The 26,613-nt window shown below is 37.5% G+C and overlaps 2 protein-coding genes across 7 annotated transcripts in view; both read right to left on the minus strand.

The window, feature by feature from the left end:
* NT5C2 (5'-nucleotidase, cytosolic II) overlaps positions 1–26,613 on the minus strand; it is a 105,452-nt gene that overhangs the window by 15,787 nt on the left and 63,052 nt on the right. For 3 of the 6 annotated variants that reach the window (XM_047761071.1, XM_047761073.1, XM_047761074.1), the window contains 3 exons: positions 4,978–5,095; positions 2,193–2,288; positions 1,851–1,874 (listed from right to left, as the gene is read on the minus strand). In XM_047761071.1, the coding sequence (XP_047617027.1) occupies positions 1,851–1,874; positions 2,193–2,288; positions 4,978–5,095 (238 nt within the window). Of the gene's footprint in view, positions 1–1,850; positions 1,875–2,192; positions 2,289–4,977; positions 5,096–9,281; positions 9,343–26,613 lie in introns of all 6 variants that reach the window. The other 3 variants (XM_047761072.1, XM_047761076.1, XM_047761079.1) reach the window with 2 other exon arrangements.
* On the minus strand, positions 3,088–3,615 carry LOC125116113 (translationally-controlled tumor protein-like). Its single transcript, XM_047761080.1, has one exon. It carries the CDS (start codon positions 3,598–3,600, stop codon positions 3,103–3,105), a length of 498 nt encoding a protein of 165 aa, XP_047617036.1. The 5' UTR covers positions 3,601–3,615; the 3' UTR covers positions 3,088–3,102.

The following is a 26,613-nucleotide window of genomic DNA, read 5'->3' on the forward strand; positions in this document are numbered from 1 at the left end:
GTCCTCTTAGATATAATATACGTCCCTATTCCTTTCATCATTAAAGAGTAATTCCTTTATCTAAAGAGAGTTAAGTTATTTATTAGGCACTTAGAACTCCACCTGACTTATAAATACAGCCAGCAATTACATTTTGTTTAAATTAAGTACCAAGTCATGCTAGTATACATTTAAAATAAAAATTAATTCTTAGGGAGGTAAAGTGTCATTAAAGAAGGGATGGTAGACTCAGAGTTGGGAAGAAAACACTTATAGCACGGAACTGCTATCTGTGACACAAAGAATAAAGATTTGATCTCAATATTATCCTAGTTTAAAACTTTAAAAGCCTTTACCATTGGGAAGTTCCCTTGTGGCACAGCAAGTTAAGGATCTGGCACTGGTGCAGCTGTGGCATAGGCTGCAACTGTGGTGTGGGTTTGATCCCTGGTCTGGGAACTTCCACATGCCACAAGAGAGGCAAAAACATAAAAATAAATAAATAAATAAAAGCCTTTACCATTGTCTGAAAAGAGGCTCCAACCCATTAGCAATGCATGTAGGGTGATGCTTGGTGGAGCCCTAATTTCTCTTCCAACCTTGTCCACCACTATACTTCAATAACTATCTCCCTTTCCCTCCATCTTATTCTCTCCCTCTCCATGGGCTTTTTTCTTTTTTCACTCTAAAGGCTATATAGTGTTAATCGCTGTTTGAATGATTCTGTATTTATCCACAAATGATTTATTTCTGCAACACTATTAAATTTATTTCCAAAGGAGCTATATGGAAACTTTATTGGCTTATTTGGGGGAAGAAAGGAGGTCTGTGCATCTTGAGTTAGTAAATCCTACTAAGACACAGACGTGCTTCTCTTTCTTTCCCTCTCTGACTACCCTCCCACCCAGTAATACAAAAATCCCTTTTTAGACATTAATATGTAGGACCATGGTTCATCACTGGGATTCGAATTATAGTGACAATATCCACACATAAAATAAAATAGCTTGGGTTTCTAGTATTATCTGTAGACACTTCACATTCTAAATCCTATCTTTTGATATTCATGGATCTTAAACCCTTCATGAGAGGAATCATGAAAGAAAGGCAGATACAACCACTGGCCTAACGAGGTGTGTCAAGGTAGGATGTTTACTTCATATGTTCTCACTATGTGTACTTGGAAATCTTTGAGCCTGTGTAATACCATCTAAAGAGTCTTGTATTAGATGCTTCAGTTCCAAGTAGGGCATTGCTGTGACCTCAGATATAAAGGAAACTCTGATACAGTTTCAGTTAGTCTGCGTCTCTTATCACAAAAGGAATTAGCCAAAAATACACTGTCTCTTTAACAATTTCAATGCAGACTCTGTGTTGTTTTTTTTTTTTTTTAACTTTGCCATTAAAAATGAATAATAGCCTGCAACAACCCATTTTGGTTTTAAAAGTTGCTCTGACCCTAATACACTGTCAGAAGTAAATTAAGTGGTACAAGAGCAGAGAAAATATATAATTGTGTAAAGCCACAATTATAAAAATTGTCAAATTGTGACATTGACTTTTTAAAGAAAAAATTGGGATGTTTTACCAAAAAAAAAAACCACACAGTAAATTTTATCTGCTGTTTATTACTAGGGTAGAATGTCCAAATTAGTAAGAATAGTGGAAATATTCTAATTATGAAAATAAAACTTATCTTTATTTGTCTTAAATATCATCACTGTTTAAACCCATGTTTTAAGAAAATTTAACCATGATCAAATACCTTAAGATATTCATTAGCATATAAAAATAATGTATTGGTTGTTAAAAATATTAGTAATTTACACTGCTGTAGTTTTATATTTTTCAAAACACTTTTACGTACATACCTCTTCTGAGCAGCTACCTGAGAACTGTATTAAAAAGGAGAAAATAAAAGTCTTAGAATTTCAAATAAGTCAAAGCCACTAATGTTCTTTTTGGGCAAGTTTCAAGATTAGCTTTGTTGGATGCTATATAATTAGAAGGCACTTAACCTAAACAAAATGTAACTGCAAACTATATTTAAAAGTCATTTGGTTCTTAACTGCCTAAAGTATCCCGATGTAAAGGAATTGCTCTTTAATGATGAGGGAATAGGAAAGTATACTGCATTTGGGAGAAAAATGTCATTTCCATATTGCTTAACTATAAAAACATTAGAAAGAGGTTAAAAGGTTCCTTGTACTTACCCCCTTATGAAGTTAAATCCATGTGCACAGACCAAAAGGTTTCCATAGGCATCAACTTTCAAAAGATTTCCATACAGTGTGTCAAAGACAAGTCCCCTATATGAAAATGAAGACATTATCAATCATGCAAAGTAATAAAGGCAATAACATAATGTAGAATTTACTCAATCGCCACAAGCCAATCCTCATCTTATTAAAATTTTATGGCGACTCAAGTATGTCCTAAACAATATAACCCTAGAGGCTAAAGTAAGTAAAGTCTTAAGAATTAATCCCAGAGCAACTAACAAATACTTTCTCTGTCCAGATAAATAATCACAACTGTTTTATGTGAGAAATAAGGGCTTAATCAAGCAAGGTGTAAACAAGAATTCCTCTTAATACAGCTGATTCTATTCTATCTGTTTTTGTAACTGTATTAGTCTTTTTATTCTTTTGGTTAATCGCCTCCATTTGTAGGTGATGAAAGTGTAAGGAATCCACTTCAGGTGTAGGCACTGCTATGAGCATGGTCTTTCCCTTCAACTCAGTTATTTTGATTCTTGGTTATATTCCAAGTCTGGGAAGTGGTTTTCAACTGCAGAAGTTATCTGAAGATGGTCTTACACTTTCTAGTTGTGGTCTACAACCAGGTTCTAGCTTCTCCAGGAAGGCTACACAGCATGATTTAGATATTACATATTAAACTGAGAGTTGTATGAGTATTAAGTACATTTTATTTTTAGACAACCTACATGACATTTTTTTTCCCTCAAAAACAATGCCTCTGCTCAAAAAAAAAAAAAAAATCAATGCCAAAAAAATGAGCTCAGGATGCCATCATGTCTAAGTCCTGATGTTTTGTGGATAAAAAGCAGCGGCCAGCCAGTTATGACTATAGGTGATAGGTCCAAAGTAACAGCCAAATTTGTTAATATTTTTCCATTTCTAAGCCATCCTTAAAGGAAATCATATACGGAGTCACACTATCCTCATGACAGTCCAGCAGAGCAACCACGCCATCTGGATTCGTGTTTTCACCAATGAAGAACTGACAGTTTTTGAAATTAGCAAGGATGTGCTTGATTTGTTCTGTAGCTCCTGTCGTAAAAGGTTTTACTCTTTCTGCTCTCTGTTCTTCAAGCTTCCCTTTGATTGACTTCATGTAATCTTTGGTGTACTTCTTGTAGGTTTCCTGCAGGTGATGGTCCATAACAATATCGACACCAGTGATTGCTGTGCTTTCAGTACCTTCACCCTCGGGCCCTTCAGCGGAGGCATTTCCACCAATGGGCGAGTCATCAATGTTATCCTCTGTCCTACTGACCATCTTCCCCTCCACCTCCAGACACAGACCATCCACGATCTCCCGGGTCTTGCAGATGTCGGAGAACATTTCATGGCTGATGAAGTCCCGGGAGATGATCATGATGGCAGCTGGAGGGGGATGACAGCCGGCGGCACTAGCTTAGCAGGAGCCAGGAGCTCAGAGTGAGCGTGGTGCAGCCAGAGTGGAAAGCTCGGGGCTGGAAGAGGGATCGGGCAGAAAAGGCCCCAGCAGATTCTATTCTAAGAGAGTCTCTCTTAATTTCCTTGGACAACTGTGCCAGCTTATATTTTTCCCTCTATTAGATGCTGTATGTGGGATATATATGATGACATCTCAAAGCAAGCATCTTTCTTCCTTTTTTCTTTTTTTGTCTTTTTAGGGCCACACCCTTGGCATATGGAGATTCCCTGGCTAGGGGTCCAATCAGAGCTGCAGCCAGTGGCCTACACTGCAGCCACAGCAATGCCAGATCTGAGCTGCGTCTGCGACCTACACCATAGCTCATGGCAACACCAGATCCTTAAGCCACTGAGCGGGGCCAGGGATCAAACCCACGTCCTCATCGATACTAGTCGAGTTCCTTAACCACTGAGCCACGATGGGAACTCTAAAATCAGCAGCTTTCTTAATCTCAAATCTTTCCACTCAAATCCAGATATGCAAAATGCCAGGAAGGCCCCTGATTATCAAGTTATATAAATATATTAGCAAAGCACATAACTGCTCTCCAACAGTGTAAGGTAGGAGCATCTGCCATTACTGCTAATCAGTTTTCTTTTTCTTTTTCTTTTTCTTTTTTTTTTCTTTTTGCCTTTTTCTAGGGCCACTCCAGTAGCATATGGAGGTTCCCAGGCTAGGAGTCTAATCGGAGTTGTAGCCACTGACCTACACCAGAGCCACAGCAATGCAGGATCCGAGCCTTGTCTGTGACCCACACTACTGCTCACAGCAACACCAGATCCCCAACCTACTGAGCAAGGCCAGGGATCGAGCCCGCAACCTCATGGTTCCTAGTCGGATTCGTTAACCACTGTGCCATGATGGGAACTCCGACCATGTTTTAATAATCCCTTTTCTTTCTCATAAATGGATCTTCTTCAATAACCACAAACTAAATTCAAAGCTCAAAGCAAGATCACAATAGACATGGTGTACATGAAAGTGTTATGGTAATATTTTCTGGGGCCATACCCGCAGCATGTGGAAGTTCCTGGGCCAGGGATCAAAACCGCGCTGTAGTTGCAACCTTCGCCATAGCTGCAGCAACATCAGATCCTTAACCCACTGTGCCACGAAGGGAACTTCCGGTAATTTCAGAATCAATACCAACCAAAAACAAAACAAAAAGCAAAAAGAAAGCCCAAAGAACCTTTTAATGTTTTGTTATTGTTGTTTTTGGTTAGGGATGCAGGTGGAATTATTAATTGGGGCACAGAAGGAGGTATCAATCCGAAAACAAAAATCTTGAACAACTACCTGGTAGGGAATGTAGAATCATATGCAAAGCTGAGCAGCTCCTGAGGATAGCCAATAGAAACTAATCTCTCCACGGTAAGCTCAAAGCCGAGGGACTCGTACTCCGGGGACTTGTACACTGTACAAAGAGGAGGTACTCATTAAAAGATCAACCAATTAAAACAGAAAGCAAATGAGTACATTTCTTCTCTTTCCCAATTCCTCTCTCTTCCTAAATCTGTCATTTTTCTTTTTGTCCTTCAGACTCCATGTTTGTACTGCCCCAAATAATGAGAAAACTCAATTGTCAGTCTGTGGAAATAGGTCATACTACAGTAGGAGGAGCAGCAACAAGATGAATTATCAGACATTTCAGAACAGTTCTTTCATTCTTATGAAACCTTATTCAAACAGTTTTTCCCCTTTATCTATTCTTTCATGCATGCAGTCTAAAGGCAGGGGAAAAAGTAATATGCATAGCTGTGATATTATTCATGAGAATGCAATTAACATAAAACTAGATATAGAAGTTTATATATGTTGAAGTTCTCACTGATGTGTATATTTGGTATAGGAATCCTTCAAAATCAGTTTTTTTTTGTTTTTTTTTTTAAGACCTGTCTATTTTTACAATTCCTATCCGGCTTAGTAGTTGCTTTATTTCCTCCGATTATAATAATTATATTTGTTAGGATTTACTTGTTTATCAGCCCTAACAATGTCACAGCCACATCAAAATTGCATTTTACAAATTATTAGTGCTAAAACAACCATAAAGACATATTTGTGACCATTAGGGAAATCTGGATATGAACTGGGAATTAGACATTAAAGAATTATAACTCATTTTATTTGACCTGATTATCCAAGAATGAGTATGTGCATATATATATATACATATATAAAATAAATATATATACACACACACATCCATACCTCCTTATCTGCTAAAGAATAATGAGCTTGTTACAGGTAAACTAAAATGGATTTTGGAATATGGGGGTTTCTAATATTAGATATGTCTGAAGTTTTCTATAATAAAAAACTTTTCAGAATCATCATTGCAATTCAGCATAAAGAAAATGTCTCTCCTTTAAATAGGTTTCTTCCAAATAAATATTTAGAAGTATCCTTCCATCAGTCTCTAGAAGTGGGTAAGCCATATTAAAAATAAAAAATAAAAAGGAGTTCCCATTGTGGCTCGGTGGTAACAAACCTGACTAGAATCCATGAGGACTCGGATTTGATCCCTGTCCTGACAACGCAGTGGGTTAAGGATCTGGCACTGCGGTGTATTGTGGTGTAGGTTGCAGATGCAGCTCAGATCTAGTATTGTGGCTGTGGAAGAGGCTGGCAGCTGTGTCTCCAACTTGACCCCTAGCCTGGGAACTTTCATATGCCATGGGTGCAGCCCTAGGGGGGAAAAAAAAAAAAAATTAAAGACCTGCAATCTTGCTAAATGCCAAATGAAGCCGAAAAGCCCTTCGATGTTCCATTCTTATGTCTCATAATAATGTAACTATTACTATTATTATAGTTCTTCTACCTAATGAACATATAGCTTATAGCTCAAACTGATTCTGCATTGCAATTAGTCTGCCTATCCAAATTTGTGCTACTATCTTAACGAGTATGATTTCACTTTCCCATTTCAAAAACAATCCTTTAGAACATTTCTGGAAGGCATACAAGAAAACAGTAATAGTGGCTGCCTCCACAGTGGCTAAAAGAGAGAGGAAGGAAGGAAACTTTCACGTACCTTCAAAACTTGTAATATTAATGTATCTATTCTTTTTAATTGGAAAGAAATTTTTAAAAAGCAGGTGAGCTTTCAAAATCCTTTGCTAAGTATTTTTCATATTTAAAAACAAAAAATTGTAAGGTCCTCTAGGAGATGCTTAAGTCTCATCTCACCAGAGCAAAGTAATTTCTTCTGTGGTCTCAGGGGAGATAATAATTTAGTGCTAATGCTAACCCTGGCTAACATTTTCAAAATTGGCTTATTTTTTTCCTCCCTCAATCCCAGCCCATCCTCTCACCTCTCCCTTTCCCAAAACTGTAAGTCACAAGTGTCAGAATCTTCCCCCCGCCACACATCCATGGCATATGTAAGTTCTTGTGCCAGGGATCAAACCCACGCCACAGCAGTGACAACGCTGGGTCCTTAACCTGCTAGGCCACCAGGGAACTCCAAGTGTGGGATTCTTAAGTGTGGACGATGTACACAGTGGTAAAAGAAGTGCTTTATACTCATATATGCTAAGAGAATAAGAGCTGGTGTATTATCGTAAAACCAGGAAAGCATGGTATCCACTGGTGTCAATTTTAATTATTTTGAGAATATAAAATAACATCTCACCCCACCTTATGCTTCCACCTCAAATGAAAGTAAATTTCATTTTAACACAATTTCCATAAAACAAAACTTCTCAATCCTAACAAAGCCCCACTTATTTTAAACGATATTTAATGGAAAAAAATTCCAGTATAGCTAAGTAATTTGGATAATCCATTGACATCCATTCTCATAGGATTTGGCTCACATAAAATGTTTTCAATTATTAATCTTTAAGAAAGATAATTTGTTGAATATGACATAAGAATGGGAGACAGAAACAAACCTTAATCACCCCAACCCAGGCTCACCCCTCAATGAACAATTTTCCCTAGCTAGAGAAATGATGGAGTAATAGTGATTAAATTTATTTCTCTAAGACAATTTGGATTGAAACCCAAATCAATTATCCAGAATTTTCAGTGATAAAAAATGTGGGAAGGGAGAGATTTCTATTTCCCATTTTGCCACCATAACACCTAAAAAGAGCAGAAAGTGAAACACTATACTCTTGCCACACTGTGTTTATTCCAAGGCAGAACTTTCAAGTGCTCAACTAAAATGGCTTTCTAGAAATTCCACCTCCAGAAATAAATGCTTTAAATTTCCTTTGTCTCAATGAGTTTAGGGTACTTCCAAAAAATACAATGTATTTTCTCCATTTGCTGACCTGAAGTTACACAGCAAGTACAAACATCAGCTGCAACCAGAATTGAGGTCTCCCTAAAAGTCTCAAACAAAGCTTTTTTATGGGAGCACATAGTGCCACTGCTAAAAATGAATTTCTAGATTATGCAGGCCATCAAGATTTAAGCTTGGGTGTTGAAATACATTACTCTCCCTCCAATTTGTTTCACCTAGTCCAAAATAAACTTCTCTGATCACAGGCAGGAATGGATTTAGCAAAGAGAGTTCAAGTTCCACTTTGACAACACTATCTATTTCACCAAGCTCTATATTAATCAGTAAGACCTACAAGCTATTGACATTTTCTCATAAGCTTCCCGGATAATTATTTCAGTAACACAAACTCCCAGGTCATTAAATCATCTGCTAGAGCACTATACAGTACAACTTGGGCTGGAGAAGCAGAACTGCAGCTGCACAGAACGTGAAATTAATGTTTTGTTGTAAGGGTCCCTTGGGAAAAATCACAATTTGTTCTGACCTGGTGGCAAAAATGACTATTCCTGAAGCCTCCAAAATACCGTCATTCCTTAAATAAATAAAAAGCAAAATTCATTTTTAATCAACCAGGGCCCTTCAAAGCCAGCCTTGACATCTGTGGGGAACCATATATATCACCTCAGACTTGGAGCTCTGTATCTCTCCAGAGCCGCAAAGGTTCTAGTTTCAATTTCTCTGGCCAAACTGGAAAGTAAATGATGCATAGCTTCAACTCAATTCTTACAACTGACTTTCCAAAACACTGCCAAGTACTTCAAGAATAACTATAACCTCACAGATTCACTGCTTATTTCTTTGAGAAGCTCCTCAAGCCTATCCTAATTTACCCAATATCCAAAGACAAAGGAAGAGTTATTTTAGGGGCTTAGAGTCCAAAAACGAGGACTGCTTCAGGCACTAGGGCAGCACACAGTGTTCTCAGGTTACATAACCAGACTATAAAGAGAACAACCAAAGCTGTGAAAGCTGAAGCTACTGAGAGCATTTAAAGATATTCTTTACTCCATAATCTGCAAGGGAAAAACAGCTCTTCAAAAAAAGTATTGACTGCACGTTGTGGGGATGAAAGTTGTGGGCTCTGTTTTGAGTCAATTTTGTTCATACAAGGTAGAACCTACATTAGAGGGGACAGTCCCTCTGAATGAGCCAAAAACTTTCTACGAAGTCTGAAATTCTCATGCACTTTTTACCTTTGCCACCAAGACACGCTGTGGGAATAGTTTATAGATTTTAGAAAAAGCAAGGGCAAACCTCTACAGAGGTTCCAGCCTAGCAGAGTGCTGCTGCCAATATGAGAACTCACATGAGGCAGACGCAGATGCAGAGTGTGTCACTCCAGTCTTGAAGGAGTTACACTGGCTCTCCTGTTAAAAAAACAAAACAAAGCAACAAAACAAAACAAAAACAAAAACAAAAACTGGTTTTAAAACTGTTGTGATGGGCTGGAACAGAGATACCATTTGGAAATTGGTATTTACAGGAGTTACTGCCCTCCTACTTAGAAGCCTCTGACCATCACTAAAATTTGTCTGACTTTAACAAAACAAGAGTATTGAAGATAAGCCTAAATACTGTATATTATTAAACTTTTCCTGGTACCCTGAGCCTGGAATACAAGCCAAGTCTGATCCTGAAATGTTAAGTCAAAATACAAACAGAAAAGTAAATTTATTTTATCTCATTTTCTCTAGCACATTTCAAGTTTATATGATAGAAACTGAATGCAACTAGTAGACAGCTTTTAAAATTGAACTATAATTAAGTGAAACAGACTAGTCAAGGATATAAGAATAGACCAGAGCAGTATCATCTTGCTTTTAAATACCCATTAAACTAAGTCTACCGATACCTATCTACCTACTTTTTCACCCTTCCAAAAATCTAAATTTGTAAGTTTGATACAGATAAGAACCAAATTCACCCTACTAAAAATCTAACCAGATGTCTAAATGTGGAATTGAATGTGTTGTTGTTGTTGTTGTTTTTGCAGCATATGGACATTCCCAGGCTTGGGATCAAACTGGAGCTGCAGTTGCTGGCCTACACTACAGCCACAGCAACGTGGGAATCCAAGGCACATCTGTGACCTACACCACAGCACATGGCAATGCTGGATCCTTAACCCACTGAATGAGGCCAGGGATCGAAGCCTGTCCTCATGGATACTAGTCAGGTTTGTTACCACTGAGCCATGACAGGAACTCTGAATAATTTTTACTTTTATTCTGTTAGTGGATATTTACCCTCATAAATCATATTATTCTATTCTCATAAAGTTAAACTACCTAGTCTAGAGTAAAATAGGTGACTTAAAGATTCATAAGTCCTTTCAAGATATTTAGGCTTTTGAAAACATATGGTTAGATTCCTCCAACTTCTACATTTTTTGTGAAAGGGAGATAGTACTCAATGGAAGAGCAAAAACTGACCAAAATAAGGTGGAGAATTTTTAGAAACATTACAACTAGGAGAAACCAAAACTACCAATCACTATGAAAAACAAAATCCACCCCAACCATCAAGAATAGTTATTTGCATTTTTGCTATAAATGTGATCAACATCAACATTCTCTATTTATTTAGGCTATGTGATCTTGGTCCTCTGAAACTACCCAGGAAAGGTAATCACATCTTCATTAAGGAAATCTTAAATTAAATCTTTCCATTCTCATATAAATAGATACCAAAGAATTTTTTCTACTTTATACATCTATTTGAAAACCCCAACAATATCATAGACATAATCAAAAACTTTATCTCTAGGAGTTCCCGTCCTGATGCAGCAGAAATGAATCCAACTAGGAACCATGAGGTTTCAAGTTCAATTCCTGGCCTCACTCAGTGGGTTAAGGATCTGGCATTGCTGTGAGCTGAGGTGTGGGTTGCAGATGCAGCTCGGATCTTGTATTGCTGTGGCTGTGGTCAGCAGATATAGCTCTAATTCAACCCATAGACTGGGAACCTCCATATGCCAAGGGTGCTGCTCTAAAAAGACAAAAAAAAAAAAAGATCTAAAAAAGACACTGAAAAATTCTAAAAATGACCTCAATTTTAATTTACCTAAAATGCAAAAGCTAGATAGTATTTGTTATTTTTAGTAATATAAAATAAAACCAATTCCCATATGGCTAGATATGCAAATAAGTAAACAGGTAGAGTCTGAAAGACTACCAATTTCAATCCACTGCAAAAGCAAAATTAAATGGTAATTAAAAGATTTATTTAAAAAATTACCAAGAATAGTAAAATAATTTTTTTTGGGGGGGGGGGCTTTTTAGGGCCATACTCGTGGCATATGGAGGTTCCCAGGCTAGGGGTCCAATCAGAGCTACAGCTGCCGGCCTACATCACAGCCACAGCAACATCAGATGTGAGCCGTGTCTGCAACCTACATCACAGTTCACGGCAACTCCAGATCCTTAACCCACTGAGGGAGGCCAGGGATTGAACCCACAACCTCATGGTTCCTAGTCGCATTAGTTTCCACTGCACCACGATGGGAACTCCAGAATGTTTAAGTAAAATGAAAAAAATTACCTAACTCAAATTCTTCCCTCTGAGAACTTGTATGCTTACTAGGAACATATATTTAGAGTATTGTTTTCAATTTAAAATAGGAAAACTCAAAATTACTGAAATAATAACTTTAAAAATCCTCTTTAACCAAAGAGCTACTTGTAATTTTAACATATAATCCCTCTCCCCAAATAAGAATAGATCATGGCACTCAAACACCTGTACTCAAGTTAGAAGAATATAACCAATACTGGGATTTCTACTATGTACAGGCACTAGATGCAGAGAACAGAACACAAAATAATCCTTTAAAAATATGATTTACTCAGGCTTATACAGGTAATTCATTTGTATAATCAGTATCTCAAGGTACTATAAAGTTTACCAAACTTTCTGAGGATCAGGTAATATGTTACAAACACCTATACCAGGGTTAGGCAAGTCTATTAATGTGTGAAATGGTCTAAGTGCTGGTGCATGTCTTGGCCTAAAGGGGGAAGTAGCTGTCAGCTGAAGCTGACTTTCCTGTGGGAATGAGAGCCAAATGTTGCCATTTATGTTATCACAGCCAGCCTAGATTTTTACTCAGATTCTCCTATTTTTTAACTACTGACTTAACTAAAAAACAAACAAACAAACAAACTTTATTTGAGCTAAACTATGGTCTGTGGCCTGAGCTGTGCCAATGGGCTTCTGGTGGGCAACTTCTAGCATGTACTTTAGATCAGATACTTCCACATAAGTTCTCCCAGCTGAAATGTTTTGAATATCCTCTTCAAAGAGTCCTAAGAAGTAAAGAGAATTTTGGTACTTAGTGAATTAGAAATCCAGGAGGAAATAAATTCATTCTTCAACAATCACAGAGTTCCCCAGGTAATGTATTCATCTCAAGGAAAAATTGAGAGGGTGGATTAAAAAAAACTCAGGAAATAAATGAAGCTTTATGTAGTCACCTGATTTGGTCCCTTACCACAATAGTATAACAATTATGCCATAACAACTGTAATTATCTGAATTTGATTCCTTTGCATGACTGTGAAACCAAACAAACGTTCCCAGTGATTGAAAGAATCATAATCACCTCATGATCTGCCTAGGTAACCAACTATTAGACTTCACTAATCCAGTAGGTTTTATCCACAGGTTTATCCTAAATCTTCTCTACACAGCTTAACTCTACTATCATTTGTCCTTTTCTCAATGGCCATCATCCCCATGATAAAGCAAATACCCAGAGAATGTGTAGGCAGAAAAAAGAGATAAATCAAAGATAGCTATGTTAGGACTACCATGAAAACATGGGTTGAAAATGGTATGGGGTGTTTTTTTAAAAGATTCATTTTATTAACTTTACTGATACAACTAATATTACATGACATTTATTCACCCACAAAAATGTGGCTTATATCTGAATGCTTTTATGCCTGGCAATGAAAAACAAGGATTATAAATACTAGTAACAGATTATTTCTATCACTCATCATGTAATATGGAGGAGATGGAATTGGGTTTCATTGAGCAATTTTTGTTTTTTGGCCGAACCCACAGCATACAGAAGTTCCTGGGCCAGGGATCAAACCTGTGCCATAGCAGTGACCTGAGCCACAGCAGTGACAACACTGGATCCTTAACCCATTGAGCCATCAAGGAACTCCAAGCAATTTTTACAATTCCCTTAATGATCTAGGAACAAACCACATATTATTGCAATTCAGAGAGATCAATCCACAATTAGTGAAAATCCTACTGGGATACAGAAACAACATAAAGGAAGTCGAAGCATGAAAACTAAGTGTAGATTCATATACATATAAAAGGGCTGCCTAAAAGTAATATACATACCTAAAATAGGGTAGTAATATAAGCATATATCTGAAAGTAATAGTCTTGAAGGTATTTACCTGAACTTTAATACAAAGAACTTTAATCCCTAATTAGAGAGTACACTGGAGTATTATTTTTTAAAAAATTCTTCCCCAACATACAGAGCCCACCCAAAAAGTATGCTTGACTGGAGAAATAGAATTTCATTTCCTGAGGGAAGCAGTGTATGAAATCCTTAAGTTTAAGAAAAAGCAATGAGAAGAGCTAAAATAAAGATTATATTCTCAAATGGAAATGAAAAGACTAAGAAGACATTTAAATTTAAATACCATTTAAAAAATAAAAGCATTCAGTTGGTATTTTGTGAGTTTCCTCCATCTGTTTTTGGGTTTTTTTTTTCTTTTTTTAAAAAAACTCAGTGAATTTTATTACATTTATAGTTGTACAATGATCATCACAATCCACCTTTTTTTTAAATTTAACTTTATTAAGGATATTTTTTAATCACACACAAAAGTAGAGAGAATATTAAATGAGCTACACTTTAAACCCATCACCCAACCTCTAACGATTACCACTATTTTGGATTCTTGATTCATCTATCCTCCCTAATTTATTCTCCCCCAAACTTTTATCAGAATAAAAGGCTTTTGGGAGTTCCCGTCCTGGCGCAGTGGTTAACGAATCCGACTAGGAACCATGAGGTTGCGGGTTCGGTCCCTGCCCTTGCTCAGTGGGTTAACGATCCGGTGTTGCCGTGAGCTGTGGTGTAGGTTGCAGACGCGGCTCGGATCCTGCGTTACTGTGGCTCTGGCGTAGGCCAGTGGCTACAGCTCCGATTAGACCCCTAGCCTGGGAACCTCCATATGCCTCGGGAGTGGCCCAAAGAAATAGCAAAACAAAACAAAACAAAACAAAAAAGAGAATAAAAGGCTTTTAAACTAATCTTTCACAGAATATTTAAACAACACAAATGTAAATAAGTGTCATATATATGCACCTACAGAATTATTTTATTACCTAGGTCAGGTGATACTTTACTGCTTAAATATCCTTCCCACTTAAAGTCCAATGCAATACTAGAACAGGCTTTTAGCTCACAGGAAGTTTGGCGTTGGTAGATGCAAACTATTACATTTAGAATGGCTAAGCAATGAAGTCCTCTTGTACATCACAGGAAGCTATATTGACCTCTTGGGATAGAACATGATGGAAGATAGTATGAGAAAAAGAATGTATGTATGTGTATGATTGGGTCACTTTGCTGTACAAAAGAAATTGGCACAATACTGTAAATCAATTATACTTTAAAAAAAGAAGAAAAAAGTAGGAAAAAAAGGGATTGCTCAGAAATATTTTAACTATACTGAGGCTCTTAATTTTATAGTCTTTTTTTTTTTTGGCCATGCCAGTGGCATTTAGAAGTTCCCAGGCCAGGGACTAAACCTGCACCACAGCAATGACAACGTCAGATCCTTAATCTACTAGGCCACCAGGGAATTCCTCAATTTTATAGTATTGATGAGAAAACCAGTTCTACCAAGAGCACTGATCTTTTGATATGGTAATACTGGCTTAGTATTACCATACATTAACACAGAGTCAACACAGAGTCAACACATAAGGTGATATGTTGGGTCAAAGAAAATAGTGTAAGCATGAGAGAAAATTTTTAAATTAGGGATTCTATCAACAATAGCTCAGTTAAAAAAAAAAAAGCTTAGTTTAGTTAAAGAAACAAACTAATAAAAAAAGACAACTATTTCTACCTAAGGATCAATGGATTTTTTACAAAGTAAATTCTCTCTAAAAGACAACTACCCCCAAACGACACGGGAAAAAAAAAACCTTAAATGAAAACAACTAAATTTATGAGATGTGACATAAAATGACATCTTTTATTTTTTTTCCCCACCCTCTCCCCAAATAACATCTTTCAAAAGCACACATAATAAAACTTACTCATCTAAATGAGTCTTCTCTCACTCAGTCACTCTAGAGGCAATATATACTTATTCCAATAACGCAATCATTATTCAAAACATATCTGATTCCTTCTTTAAAATAAGTTCAGGGTCTGCAGCAGTCTATTGTTCTAGACAGATATCTTCCCTGGTGGCATATTTTCATCAGCAGATGATGAATTTAATTTAAGGTTGGGGGGGGCAGTTATTCAAAGCAACCAGTGACTAAAAGGGGAATTCAAGCTGGGTTAGAAACAGGTGTGACTACTTGAAGCAATGAAGCAGATTTCCTTGTGGTTTACAAACTGGCTATGACGACAATCCCAAAAGAGTTCCTAAAATTCTAAGAAATGACAGTGATACTGCAATAAGGTTTCACCTAATAAGATGCCTTGATGAAGAGATAATGTCTATTTGGAAGCATATTTTCTTATGGCCTTTCTTTTATCAAAATTAGCCTTTTGGAGGTCCCTGGTGACTCCGAGGGCTAAGGATTGGCACTGTCACTGCTATGGCTGTCGTTACAGCTGTGGCCTGGGTTCAATCACTGGCCAGGGAACTTTTGTATGCCACAGGCATGGCCCCCCCCCCCCCCAATTAGCCTTTTGACCTATTGGTTAATTATCTAAGTCACCTCAAATCTCTTTTGGAGATTTACTTAAAAGTAAATTTTAGGAGTTCCTGTTGTGGCTCAGTGGTTAACGAACCCGACTAGCATCCATGAGGATGCAGGTTCAATCCCTGGCCTCGATCAGTGGGTTAAGGATCTGGCGTTGTCTTGAGCTATGGTGTAGGTCGCAGACATGGCTGGGATTCCATGTTGTTGTGGCATAGGCTGGCTACCACTCTGACTGGACCCCTAGCCTGCAGGTGCAGGCCTTAAAAAAATTTTTTTTTTTATTGCTTTATAGGTAACGAAACTTCCAGCCGTATAAACCCATTCAACCTTAGTTCCTGTCAAGGTCAGCTTAGTCTAACTGGATCCTTGATACAAATCATTGCATTGTGGTACTAAATAATCTCTTTTCATCTTCAAAATTCTCCTCTTTGGGTCTGAGTCCTCATAATATATTGCAAACTAGATTTTTTTTTTTTTTGGCTTGGTTTTATAAGGGTGTTTTCCATTTTATTTTTGTTGATAATTTTATCAAACACAACCTTTTTTTTTTCTTTTTTTGGAGAGGGATCATCTCTTTTTGGAGAGAGGTTCCCTCTCCTCTTTTTTACCCATTACCCTAAACTCTGTTCACTCAGCTTCTCCTCTTATCCTACTGTTTCAAAAAAACAAGAAACAAAAAATCCAGTTCATAAGTTCTTTTAAGAACAAAAAATTATTAAGGGTGATAATAAATGCATTTCACCTATCAAACCACCTGTTTTTATATTTTCTTTAATTTTCAATTGTGTACATTCTGTCCATTCACAAACTGATAAATCCCTCGGGAATAAGTGAGAGGACATATGTAGATTAGCTACTTTCACTGACTTGCAGCTGCTCATTCACTAACACAAAAACTTTCACACAGACAATCTGTTTGGAGGACTGTGGAGTAAGGTAATGCACAAGTTCCACATTTCCCAAGTTTTATGAAGGATGCTCTGACTACTGTCCCATGACGTAGGACAATGAGAATTTCTGTGGCCTTTTTGGTTATCTTCCTTGGTTTGTACCGAAAAATGTTTTCAAGAAATGTGTTCCTTTCCTACTGTCACACTAAGAACTTCAAACCCATTTAAAACTTGGACAAAGGACTTTAAATAGATATTTCTCCAAAGAAGATATACAAATGGCTAATGAGCACATGAAAGATGCTCAACATCGCCAGCCACTAGGGAAATATAAATCAAATCCACAATGAGATACCACCTCACACACAGGAGGATAATAACTATTATCAGACCAAAAACAACAGGAGTTCCGACTGTGGTGGCATCTCTGGAGCCCTGGGACGCAGGTTTGATTCCTGGCCCCACTCAGTGGGTTAAGGATCTGGTGTTGCCTTGAGCTGTGGTGTAGGCCACAGATGCAGTTTAGATCCTGTGTTGCTGTGGCCATGGTGTGGGCCAGCAGCTGTAGCTCCAATTCAACCCTGAGCCTGGGAACTTCCATGTGCCTTGGGTGTGGCCCTAAGAAGACAAAAAATAAAACAAAACAAAAACCAACCAACAACATAAAACTGAAAATAACAAGTGTTGGCCAGTGGGAATGTAAATTGGTATAGCCACTACGGAAAACAGTGTGGCAGTCCCCCTCAAAATTAAACAGAATTACCATATGATCCAGCAATTCCATTCTGGGGTATGGACCAGAATAACTGAAATCAAAGGCTCAAAGCAAATACTTGTACACCAATTCATAGCAGCATTATTCACAGTTGCCAAAAAGTAGAAGCAACCAAAGTATCCACTGATGGATGACGGAGAAAGAAAATGTTATAATGAATATAACAGAACATTCTTAAAAAGAATGAAATTCTGAGATACGCTACAACATGGATAAAATCTGAAAAAATGCTGAGAGATACAACCCAGTCATTAAAAAAAGGACAAATATGCCATGATGGGAAAAAAAAATCGTTAAAAAAAGACAAATAATCTATGATGCTACTATTTATATGAAATATCTAAAATAGGTAAATTCAAATAGAAAGTAAATTAGAGATTATAGGGATTGAAGGGAGAAGAGAATGGGAAATTATTTCTCAATAGGTACAGAGTTTCTGTTTGGGATGATGAAAAAGTTCTGAAAATGGATAGTGGCGAAGGTTGCACAAGATTATAGATGTATTTAATGCCACTCATTTATATGCTTAAAAATGGAGAAATAGTACATTTTACATTATGAATATTTTACATTTTTTTAAAAAAGGAGCTCTACTTTGAGCTGTCTTCAGTGACAGACACCAGTATCATACAATACTTCTTACTTTAGCTTGCTTGCTTTTTTTTTTTTTTTTTTGGTTTTTAGGGCCACACTCACAGCATATGGAAGTTCCCAGCCTACGAGCTGAATTGGAGCTTTAGCTGCAGGCCTACACCACAGCCACAACAACATCTGCGACCTACACCACAGCTTAAGGGAATGCCAGATCCTTAACCCAGTGAGCAAGGCCAGGGATTGAACCCAAGTCCTTATGGATACTAGTCATGTTCATAACCGCTGAGCCAAACGGGAACTCTTTCTCATCCCTTTAAATGCCTCTAATGCCAATAAATGTGGTAAGAATATACAATTGCTGACAGAAACATGATCTGAGTGCCCTGGACTTTAGACTAAGTAAATACACCATGCAAAAAAAATGTTCATTTAAATGTCAAGTGAATTGAGTCAATTCCAATAACAATAGAACAAGATCAGAGGGCATCTACTTTGCCTGAGAGGATAGGATGAGAGATCAAAAGTCCGAGATGCTTCTGCTAGTAGCAGGATAACCTGATTTATCAAAACCAAGAACTATCTTAATTTCTTTCCTGATAATCTTAATGGCTTTATTCTATCTTCTTTCCCCACTTTAGGCTTCTTAAAGCAAAGTACTTAGGTTTGGGTTTATTAAACTTCATCCCCAGTGGCTATGATATGGCCTAGAAAGAAGAGGAGGACAAAAAAATTCTTAAGGAAGAAGTTTATAGTATACTTTCAATCCCTCCCCAAATTTTTTAATTGAAAAAAAAAAACTGCACAATTTTAGAATTCTAACAACACTTGGAATAGAGTATCTATGCAGTATTCTTGAGGCTTCATTCCCTTAAGATTGCTTCTAGGAATTAATAAAAGAAAAACTGCATAAAACTGCAGTGTCCCCCATTATCTTTGGTGGATTTGTTCCAAGACCCCCAGTGGATGCCTGAAATCACAGACAGTACCAAACCCTACATATACTATGTTTTTTTCCTATACATACATACCTTTGATAAAGTTTAATTTATAAATTAGGCACAGTAAGAGATGAACAACAATAACAGTTAAATAGAACAATTTTTACAATACACTGTGACAAAAGTTATGTGGTCTCCCTCTCTCAAATTATCTTGCACAAATGTAATGCCTTTTCCATCTTAAGTGAGCACTCATCACACAAACACAGTGGCCAAACTTTTGTAGTTTGAGGTGTGACAGCAAAACTAGCATAAATTTCTATTTCATTCTTCACAATTTCACAAATAGAAGATTCGTTCTTACCATAGGTCTTAGTAACCTTAGCATATGATTGTTTTCTTTTCTTATTAAGAACTTTCACTTTCTCACTTAAAGGAAGCACATTAGGGCTTTTCCCCAGCATATACAAATTGCCAGCATCATACTCTTGCTCTTTTGGGCCATTATTAAAAAATAAATAAAGGTTACTTGAACATAAGCACTGCAATATCATGATCCAGTAACTGGGAGGAGTACAAATGAACTAACAGGCAGGATACACTGGACCAAGGAATGATTCCCATTCTGGGTGGGATGGAGCAGGAAGGGGCAAGATTTCATCATGCTACTCAAAACAGCATGCAATTTAAAACTTATGAATTGTTTATTTCTGGAATTTTCCACCTAATATTTTCAGACCACAGGTGACTGGGTAAATGAAACCACAGAAAGTGAAACCACAGATAAGGGGAGACTACTATCTGTACTCAAAGGATGAGGATTATATTTAAATGCAAGAGCAAGATGGATTTTGCCCTTGGGAGAATTCCCATTTGGGGAAGGGGGAAGACCATGATCTTTTATGTTCATGAGCTTTTTTCTCTTACTGAGTTCTCATCCAGAGGTTAACAAATAAGTAACTGTTACACGTCTGAGAGCTGGGAGCAGCATGAGAAATGGAAACTGATCTGGGGTTAAGTTCTAGCTATGAGTCTTAAGTCAATGTCCAAGTTAGGTAAAGTCACTTTACCCCTTGACTTGGTAGCTATACTTGTAAAATGGAACTAGTAATCCCTACCTCAGAGAGCTGATGTGAGGATTGAAAGGCACACTGTACATACGGTACATTTTCTAGCTCATAATAGTATATGCTTAATAAATATTTGTTCTTTCTTCTGACAACTTCTCAAGAAAAGACTGGAGAGACTAGACACTGCTCAGCGTATCCACTGGTTTTGAAATGGTGATAGAGATAAGGAACTTATTGCTGGACTTACTGAAATGGCTCAGAACCAGACATTGAAATGACTCAGAACCTAAAGGTGTTGGAGCTGGTAAAATATTGCAATGTGTCTCTTTTGGATCTTTGAGAAGAAGAAGATAAAAAAAAAAAAAAAAAAAGGAGTTCCCGTCATGGCTCAGTGGTTAATGCATCTGACTAAAAACCAAGAGGTTGCGGGTTCCATCCCTGACCTTGCTCAGTGGATTAAGCATCCTGCGTTGCCGTGAGCTGTGGTGTAGGTTGAGGACGCGGATGGGATCCTATGTTGCTGTCTGTGGCTCTGGTGTAGGCCGGTGGCTACAGCTCTGATTAGACCCCTAGCCTGGGAATCTTCATATGCCCTTGGAGTGGCCCGAGAAAAAGGCAAAGAGACTAAAAAAAAAAAAAAAAAAAAAGCCCAGATTTCTTAATTGAAAAAAAAATCCAGATAATTTTCTAAATGAACCAAGTAAAAAATAGTAATATACTGTCATAATCCTCAACCAAGAGTTACTCTATATTTGTGAAGGGTATTAAGTACATTTTTTTCCCTTGTTTTTCTGTCTTTTTTAGGGCCACACCCTCGGCATGTGGAGATTCCCGGGCTAGGGGTCTAATAGGAGCTGTAGCCACTGGCCTATGCCAGAGCCACAGCAACACCAGATCCGAGCCTCATCTGCGACCTACACCACAGCTCATAGCAACACCGGATCCTTAACCCACTGAGTGAGGCCAGGGATTTAACCCACAACCTCATGGTTCCTAGTCGGATTCATTAACCACTGAGCCACGACAGCAACTCCTAAGGAAATATTAACAAATTTTGCCCCCACCCAAAAATACTGTGCTACTCTCCTTGGGGTAAAAATTTCTGAAAACTTAACAATTCTACATATGTAATTTTGATATTAATTTCATGGAACTTATAGCATGTTTAAATCTTTCATGTAACTGCAAAGGTCAACAACTACTTTCCACTTGAGAGTCTTAGCTGTTTCACAAAAGCGAGTAACTCTCCTTGTACTTATTAGAAGCATACCAGTGATGCATTTGTCATAAAATAAAAATTTTAAATTCAAGTAAGAACTTGGAGTTCCTGTCGTGGCTCAGGAGTTAACGAATCTGACTAGGAACCATGAGGTTGTGGGTTCAATCCCTGCCCTTGCTCAGTGGGTTAAGGATCTGGCATTGCCGTGAGCTGTGGTATAGGTTGCAGATGCAGCTCGGATCCCACATTGCTGTGGCTCTGTCGTAGGCCAGCGGCTACAGCTCCGATTAGACCCCTAGCCTGGGAACCTCCATATGCCGTGGGTATGGCCCTAGAAAAGGCAAAAAGACAAAAAACAAACAAACAAACAAAAAAACAAAACACCAAAAAAAAGAAATTCAAGTAAGAACCTTTTTCAGAAATCTATTCCTTCAGTATGATCCTGCTAAGAAATAACCCTTTACTGAAAACATTGCTTAATCTCTATGGAAACATAATCTGACGTCAAATACCTTGTCATTAAAAATCTACTCAGGAAAGAACTTTAACCTCCTATTAAGTTTGTGATCATTTGCAATACTTAAGAAGAAATATCAAAAATAAAAGAGTGATTAAATATTCTACTGCCATGTGTCTAGCATTCCAGTTTTTCCCACGATATACAGAAGTACAAACGAGTCGAATATTTATATTTTTCTCCTTATAGTTTCCCTTACTGCTCAAGTTCAGTATAGTAACACTTTGGTATCACCAGTCACAGCAAGAAAACTACTTTCATTGTATTAATCATTATATCTTATTTCATAGTTTACCCCCCACACCCTACCCCATTCTAGATTAAATGAAGAAACTGAGATCAGGAAGGTTAAGTAACATGCTGGCGGCTGAGAGCTAGTACAAGGTAGAGCTAGGATCCAAACCCAAGTCAATCACAGTCTGAGGCTTCTTCTTTTCCTTCAACTACACAGTGTCTAAAGTACAGATAAAAACAATACTGGGCCTAATAGAGTGGTATGGAATTTGTCCTTCAAAACAGAAAGAGGTTTATCCTGCCTTTTTTTTAAAATCATTTTTTATAACCAGATTACTCTCTCTTAACACCTACTAACATTTTGCTTGTTAAAAGAAACCACATTTTGATGGCCAGTATACACATGAAAAGATGCTCAACATCACTAAGTATTAGAGAAATGCAAAGCAAAACTACAATAGGGTACCACCTCACACTGGTCAGAATGTCCATCATTAATAAGTCTACAAATAACAAATGCTAGAGAGAGTGTGGAGAAAAGGACACCCTCCTACACTGCTGGTGGGAATGTAAATTGGGAATATACTATTTCTATAGTGAAGAGAACTATTTTTGAGAGGTTCTCAAAAAACTAAAAAGTAGAATTACCATATGATCCAGTAATCTCACTTCTGGGAATATATCTGGTCAAAACTACAAAAAGATACATGCACTCCTATGTTCACAGCAGCACTATTCACAATAGCCAAGACATGGTAACAACCAAAAGAACAGATTAAGATGTGGTTCATACACACAATGGATGAACAGATAAAGAAGATGTGGTACACGTACACACACACACTGGAATACCACTCGGCCATAAAAAGAACAAAATAATGCCATTCGCAGCAACATGGATGCAACTAGAGATTGTCATATTAAGTGAGGTCAGAAAAACAGGGAGTTCCCTTTGTGGCTCAGTGGTAATAAACCCTACTAGTATCCACGAAGATGTAGGTTTGATCCCTGGCCTCGCTCAACAGGTTAAGGATCTGGTGCTGCTGTGACCTATGGTGTAGGCCACGGACTTGGCTCAGATCCTGTGTTGCTGTGGCTGTAGAGTAGGCCAACAGCTGCAGTTCCGATTCAACCCCTAGCCTGGGAACTTCCATATGCTGCAGGTGCAGCCCTAAAAAAACCAAAACAAAACAACTTTCTTGCTCTCTCACAAGTCTAAAGACCTAATCTTTAGACTTGCAAGATATTTTTTGACTTATTTGTCCTAGAGAATAAGCTCACAAGTCTGATCCATCAGTCTGCCCCATTTAAGCACAAAAAGGCTAAAAATTACTCTCAGATAAAGACCACAAACACAAATCTGAGATCTAGAAAGGACCTACATGAGGGCAGGTTAACATAGGAAACCAGAGCACTCAACAGGTCTAATACCATAGGATATCACTTATAACTGGAATCTAATATCCAGCACAAATGAACATCTCCTTAGAAAAGAAAATCATGGACTTGGAGAAGAGACTTGTGGCTGCCTGATGGGAGGGGGAGGGAGTGGGAGGGATCGGGAGCTTGGGCTTATCGGACATAACTTAGAGTAGATTTACAGGGAGATCCTGCTGAATAGCATTGAGAACTTTGTCTAGATACTCATGTTGCAACAGAAGAAAGGCTGGGGGAAAAATGTAATTGTAATGTATACATGTAAGGATGACCTGACCCCCTTGCTGTACAGTGGGAAAATAAAATTAAAAAAAGAAAAAGAAAGAAAGAAAAAGAGAAGCCTCAAGAAAGAGGAAACAAAATTTTTGACTTCCTTTATCTCCAGAGGAAGTCAAAAATTCAAAGGACCAGTTACTGATATATATTTATATCATGTGGAAAGAATGTTGCTCAAGTAATTTGGGGTAAGAAATTATAAATAGACTTGATAGGTACTTTTTTACATAAAACAGTCTACCACTGGTCAGTGGCAAAGCTAATATACAAGACTAAGTATTACCCAGATTCTAAACACTGACCTTCATATATATAAACTGTACTTAGTAGACAAACACGTTAGGCCATAGTTCATGTACATAATCCCATTAGAGAAATAAAGTGCTAATCTACAGTATTACAGAGATAAGGAGCTAAATACCAATCCTAGCATTAATTCTATGGGCAGATTTCAGGATTAAAACTGATTTATTTCCAAAAGCTTTTAGTTTAGGAGTTTCAGTTTTTATCGTATATAAAAATGTCAATCTTACAAGGAGATTCCGTAAAAAAACTAATAAAAAAATGTACAGCTTGCTTTAATTATAGAGATAGTTGATGATAACGGAATTTTCTCTAAAAAACTGAGGAATGAGGCTGGCATTCGGAGATGAAGATAACGAGGTTCTTAACGAAATGGATTGTTACTGAACACTGACATATTACATTCGGGGAATACATGTACTAAACTGTAAGCAAAACCGTAAAATTTTTAAAACTACAAGGACATCAATTTCCCTCTCTCTCTCTTTTTTTTTTAGTGCCACACCCACAACATATGGAAGTTCCTAGGCTAGGGGTCGAATCAGAGCTACAGGTGTTGGCTTATGCCACAGCCACAGCAGCGTCAGATCCAAGCTTCGTCTGTGACCTACACCACAGCTCATGGCAATGCTGGATCTTTAACCCACTGAGTGGGGCCAGGGACTGAACCAGCGTCCTCATGGATGCCAGTCAGGTTCATTACCACTAAGCCACAATAAGAACTTCATTTTTACTACATTCTAACTCTGAAAACTAGTAATCCATCTATGCTGTAAATGGTAACTCTGAATCACTCAAAACACTATTTGCCACAAATAGCCAATTCATAGATTATGCTGGATGGAAATTTCATAACATATCTAATCATTTCAGATAAAATGAACACTTATTGGCTTGTTCCGTCCTCCAGCAAAAAAAAAGGAAATGCTGGAGTTCCCACTGTGGCACAGTAGGTTAAGAATCTGACTATAGCGGAAAAAATAAAAATCATTATAAAGAAACTGACTGTAGAGGCTTAGGTCACTGTGCAAGCACAGGTTTGATCCCCAGCCTGGTGCAATGGGCTAAAGGATCCAGCATTGACACAGCTGCAGCATAAATCACAGTTGCAGCTCAGACTGAATCCCTGACTTTCCACATGCTATGGGTGCAGCCACAAAAGAAAAAACCAAAAAAAACCTTACTGAATGTCTTCTCTATTAGGAATAGCAGTACACAAAGAAGGTAGCTACTGTTTATTAAGTACTTAATATATACAGAACTAATACTGGAAAAAAAGAGAAAACAACCACTTCTCTGATTCCCCCAAACTCTAAAGTAAAAATATACAGAGGGAAAAAAAAATGAAAGAAAATGCAGTGTCACATTTCATTATGCACAGCAAACTGGCATTGTTTATAAACACTTGAAGCAAGAAAGTAGGTCGACAACGTAAAAAATGTTAATGGTGTGAAGTTAGAATACTGAAGCAAAACAGTCAAAATAATAATTATAATAAAAAATAAAAGTGCTTATTGCCTGGGTTCTAATAAAAAATATAAACCAAATAATGATGCCTAAAATATTTGGATAGTACTTTACTAATTTTATAAGTAACTACTGTTTTCTGTTTTGTTTTGCTTTTTTTAGGGCCGCACATGTGGCATATGGAAGTTCCCAGGCTAGGGTTGAATTGGAGCTGCAGCTGCCAGTGTACACCACAGCCATAGCAACACAGGATCCAAGGCTCATCTGTGACCTACAACCACAGCTCATGGCAACACGAGATCCTTAACCCACTGATAGGGGCCACGGATTGAAGCCGCATCCTCATGGATACTAGTCAGATTTGTTACCGCTGAGCCACAACGGGAATTCCCTTACTACTGTTTTTATAGCTAGCAATTATTATAAAAGCAGGTTGGAACCTTATCGTTACAAATAATTAATTTAAAATCACCTTTAAATTTAAACTGTCCTCATTCTCATGCACTCACAGAAAACAAAGGGTAGTTCTTTGCCAGTGGGTGGGGGAAGATTGATACACTGGTAAATGTCTAGTTAGATTGATGAAGGAAAAAAAAGTCACAAATTACCAGTATCAGGAATGAAAATGAGAATATTTGAACAGATCCTACAGACATTAAAAGAATATTATGAATAATTTGATGCCAATAAATTTAAATCTTGGATGAAATTGCACAATTATCAAAATCAATACAAGAAGAAACAGAAACTGACTAGCCCTATACATATGTTTAAAAGTTGAAAGTGTAATTTAAAACCTTCCCACAGGAGTTCCCTGGTAGCCTAGTGGTTAAGGATCCATCATTGTCACTGACATAACTCGGGTTCAGTCCCTAGACTGGCAACTTCTGCTCCTGGCCTACATGGCTTCACTAGTTAATTCTAGCAAATAGTTAAGGAAAAAAAATAATACCAGTCTTACCCAAACTTTCAGAAAATAGGAAAAGGAAATG

The sequence above is a fragment of the Phacochoerus africanus genome, chromosome 15 (assembly GCF_016906955.1).
Source record: "Phacochoerus africanus isolate WHEZ1 chromosome 15, ROS_Pafr_v1, whole genome shotgun sequence".
Classification (NCBI taxonomy): Eukaryota; Metazoa; Chordata; class Mammalia; order Artiodactyla; family Suidae; genus Phacochoerus; species Phacochoerus africanus.

Excerpts from the sequence above, each read along its gene's own strand:
- LOC125116113 (XM_047761080.1), bottom strand. The coding sequence starts at position 3,600 with ATGATCATCTCCCGGGACTTCATCAGCCATGAAATGTTCTCCGACATC.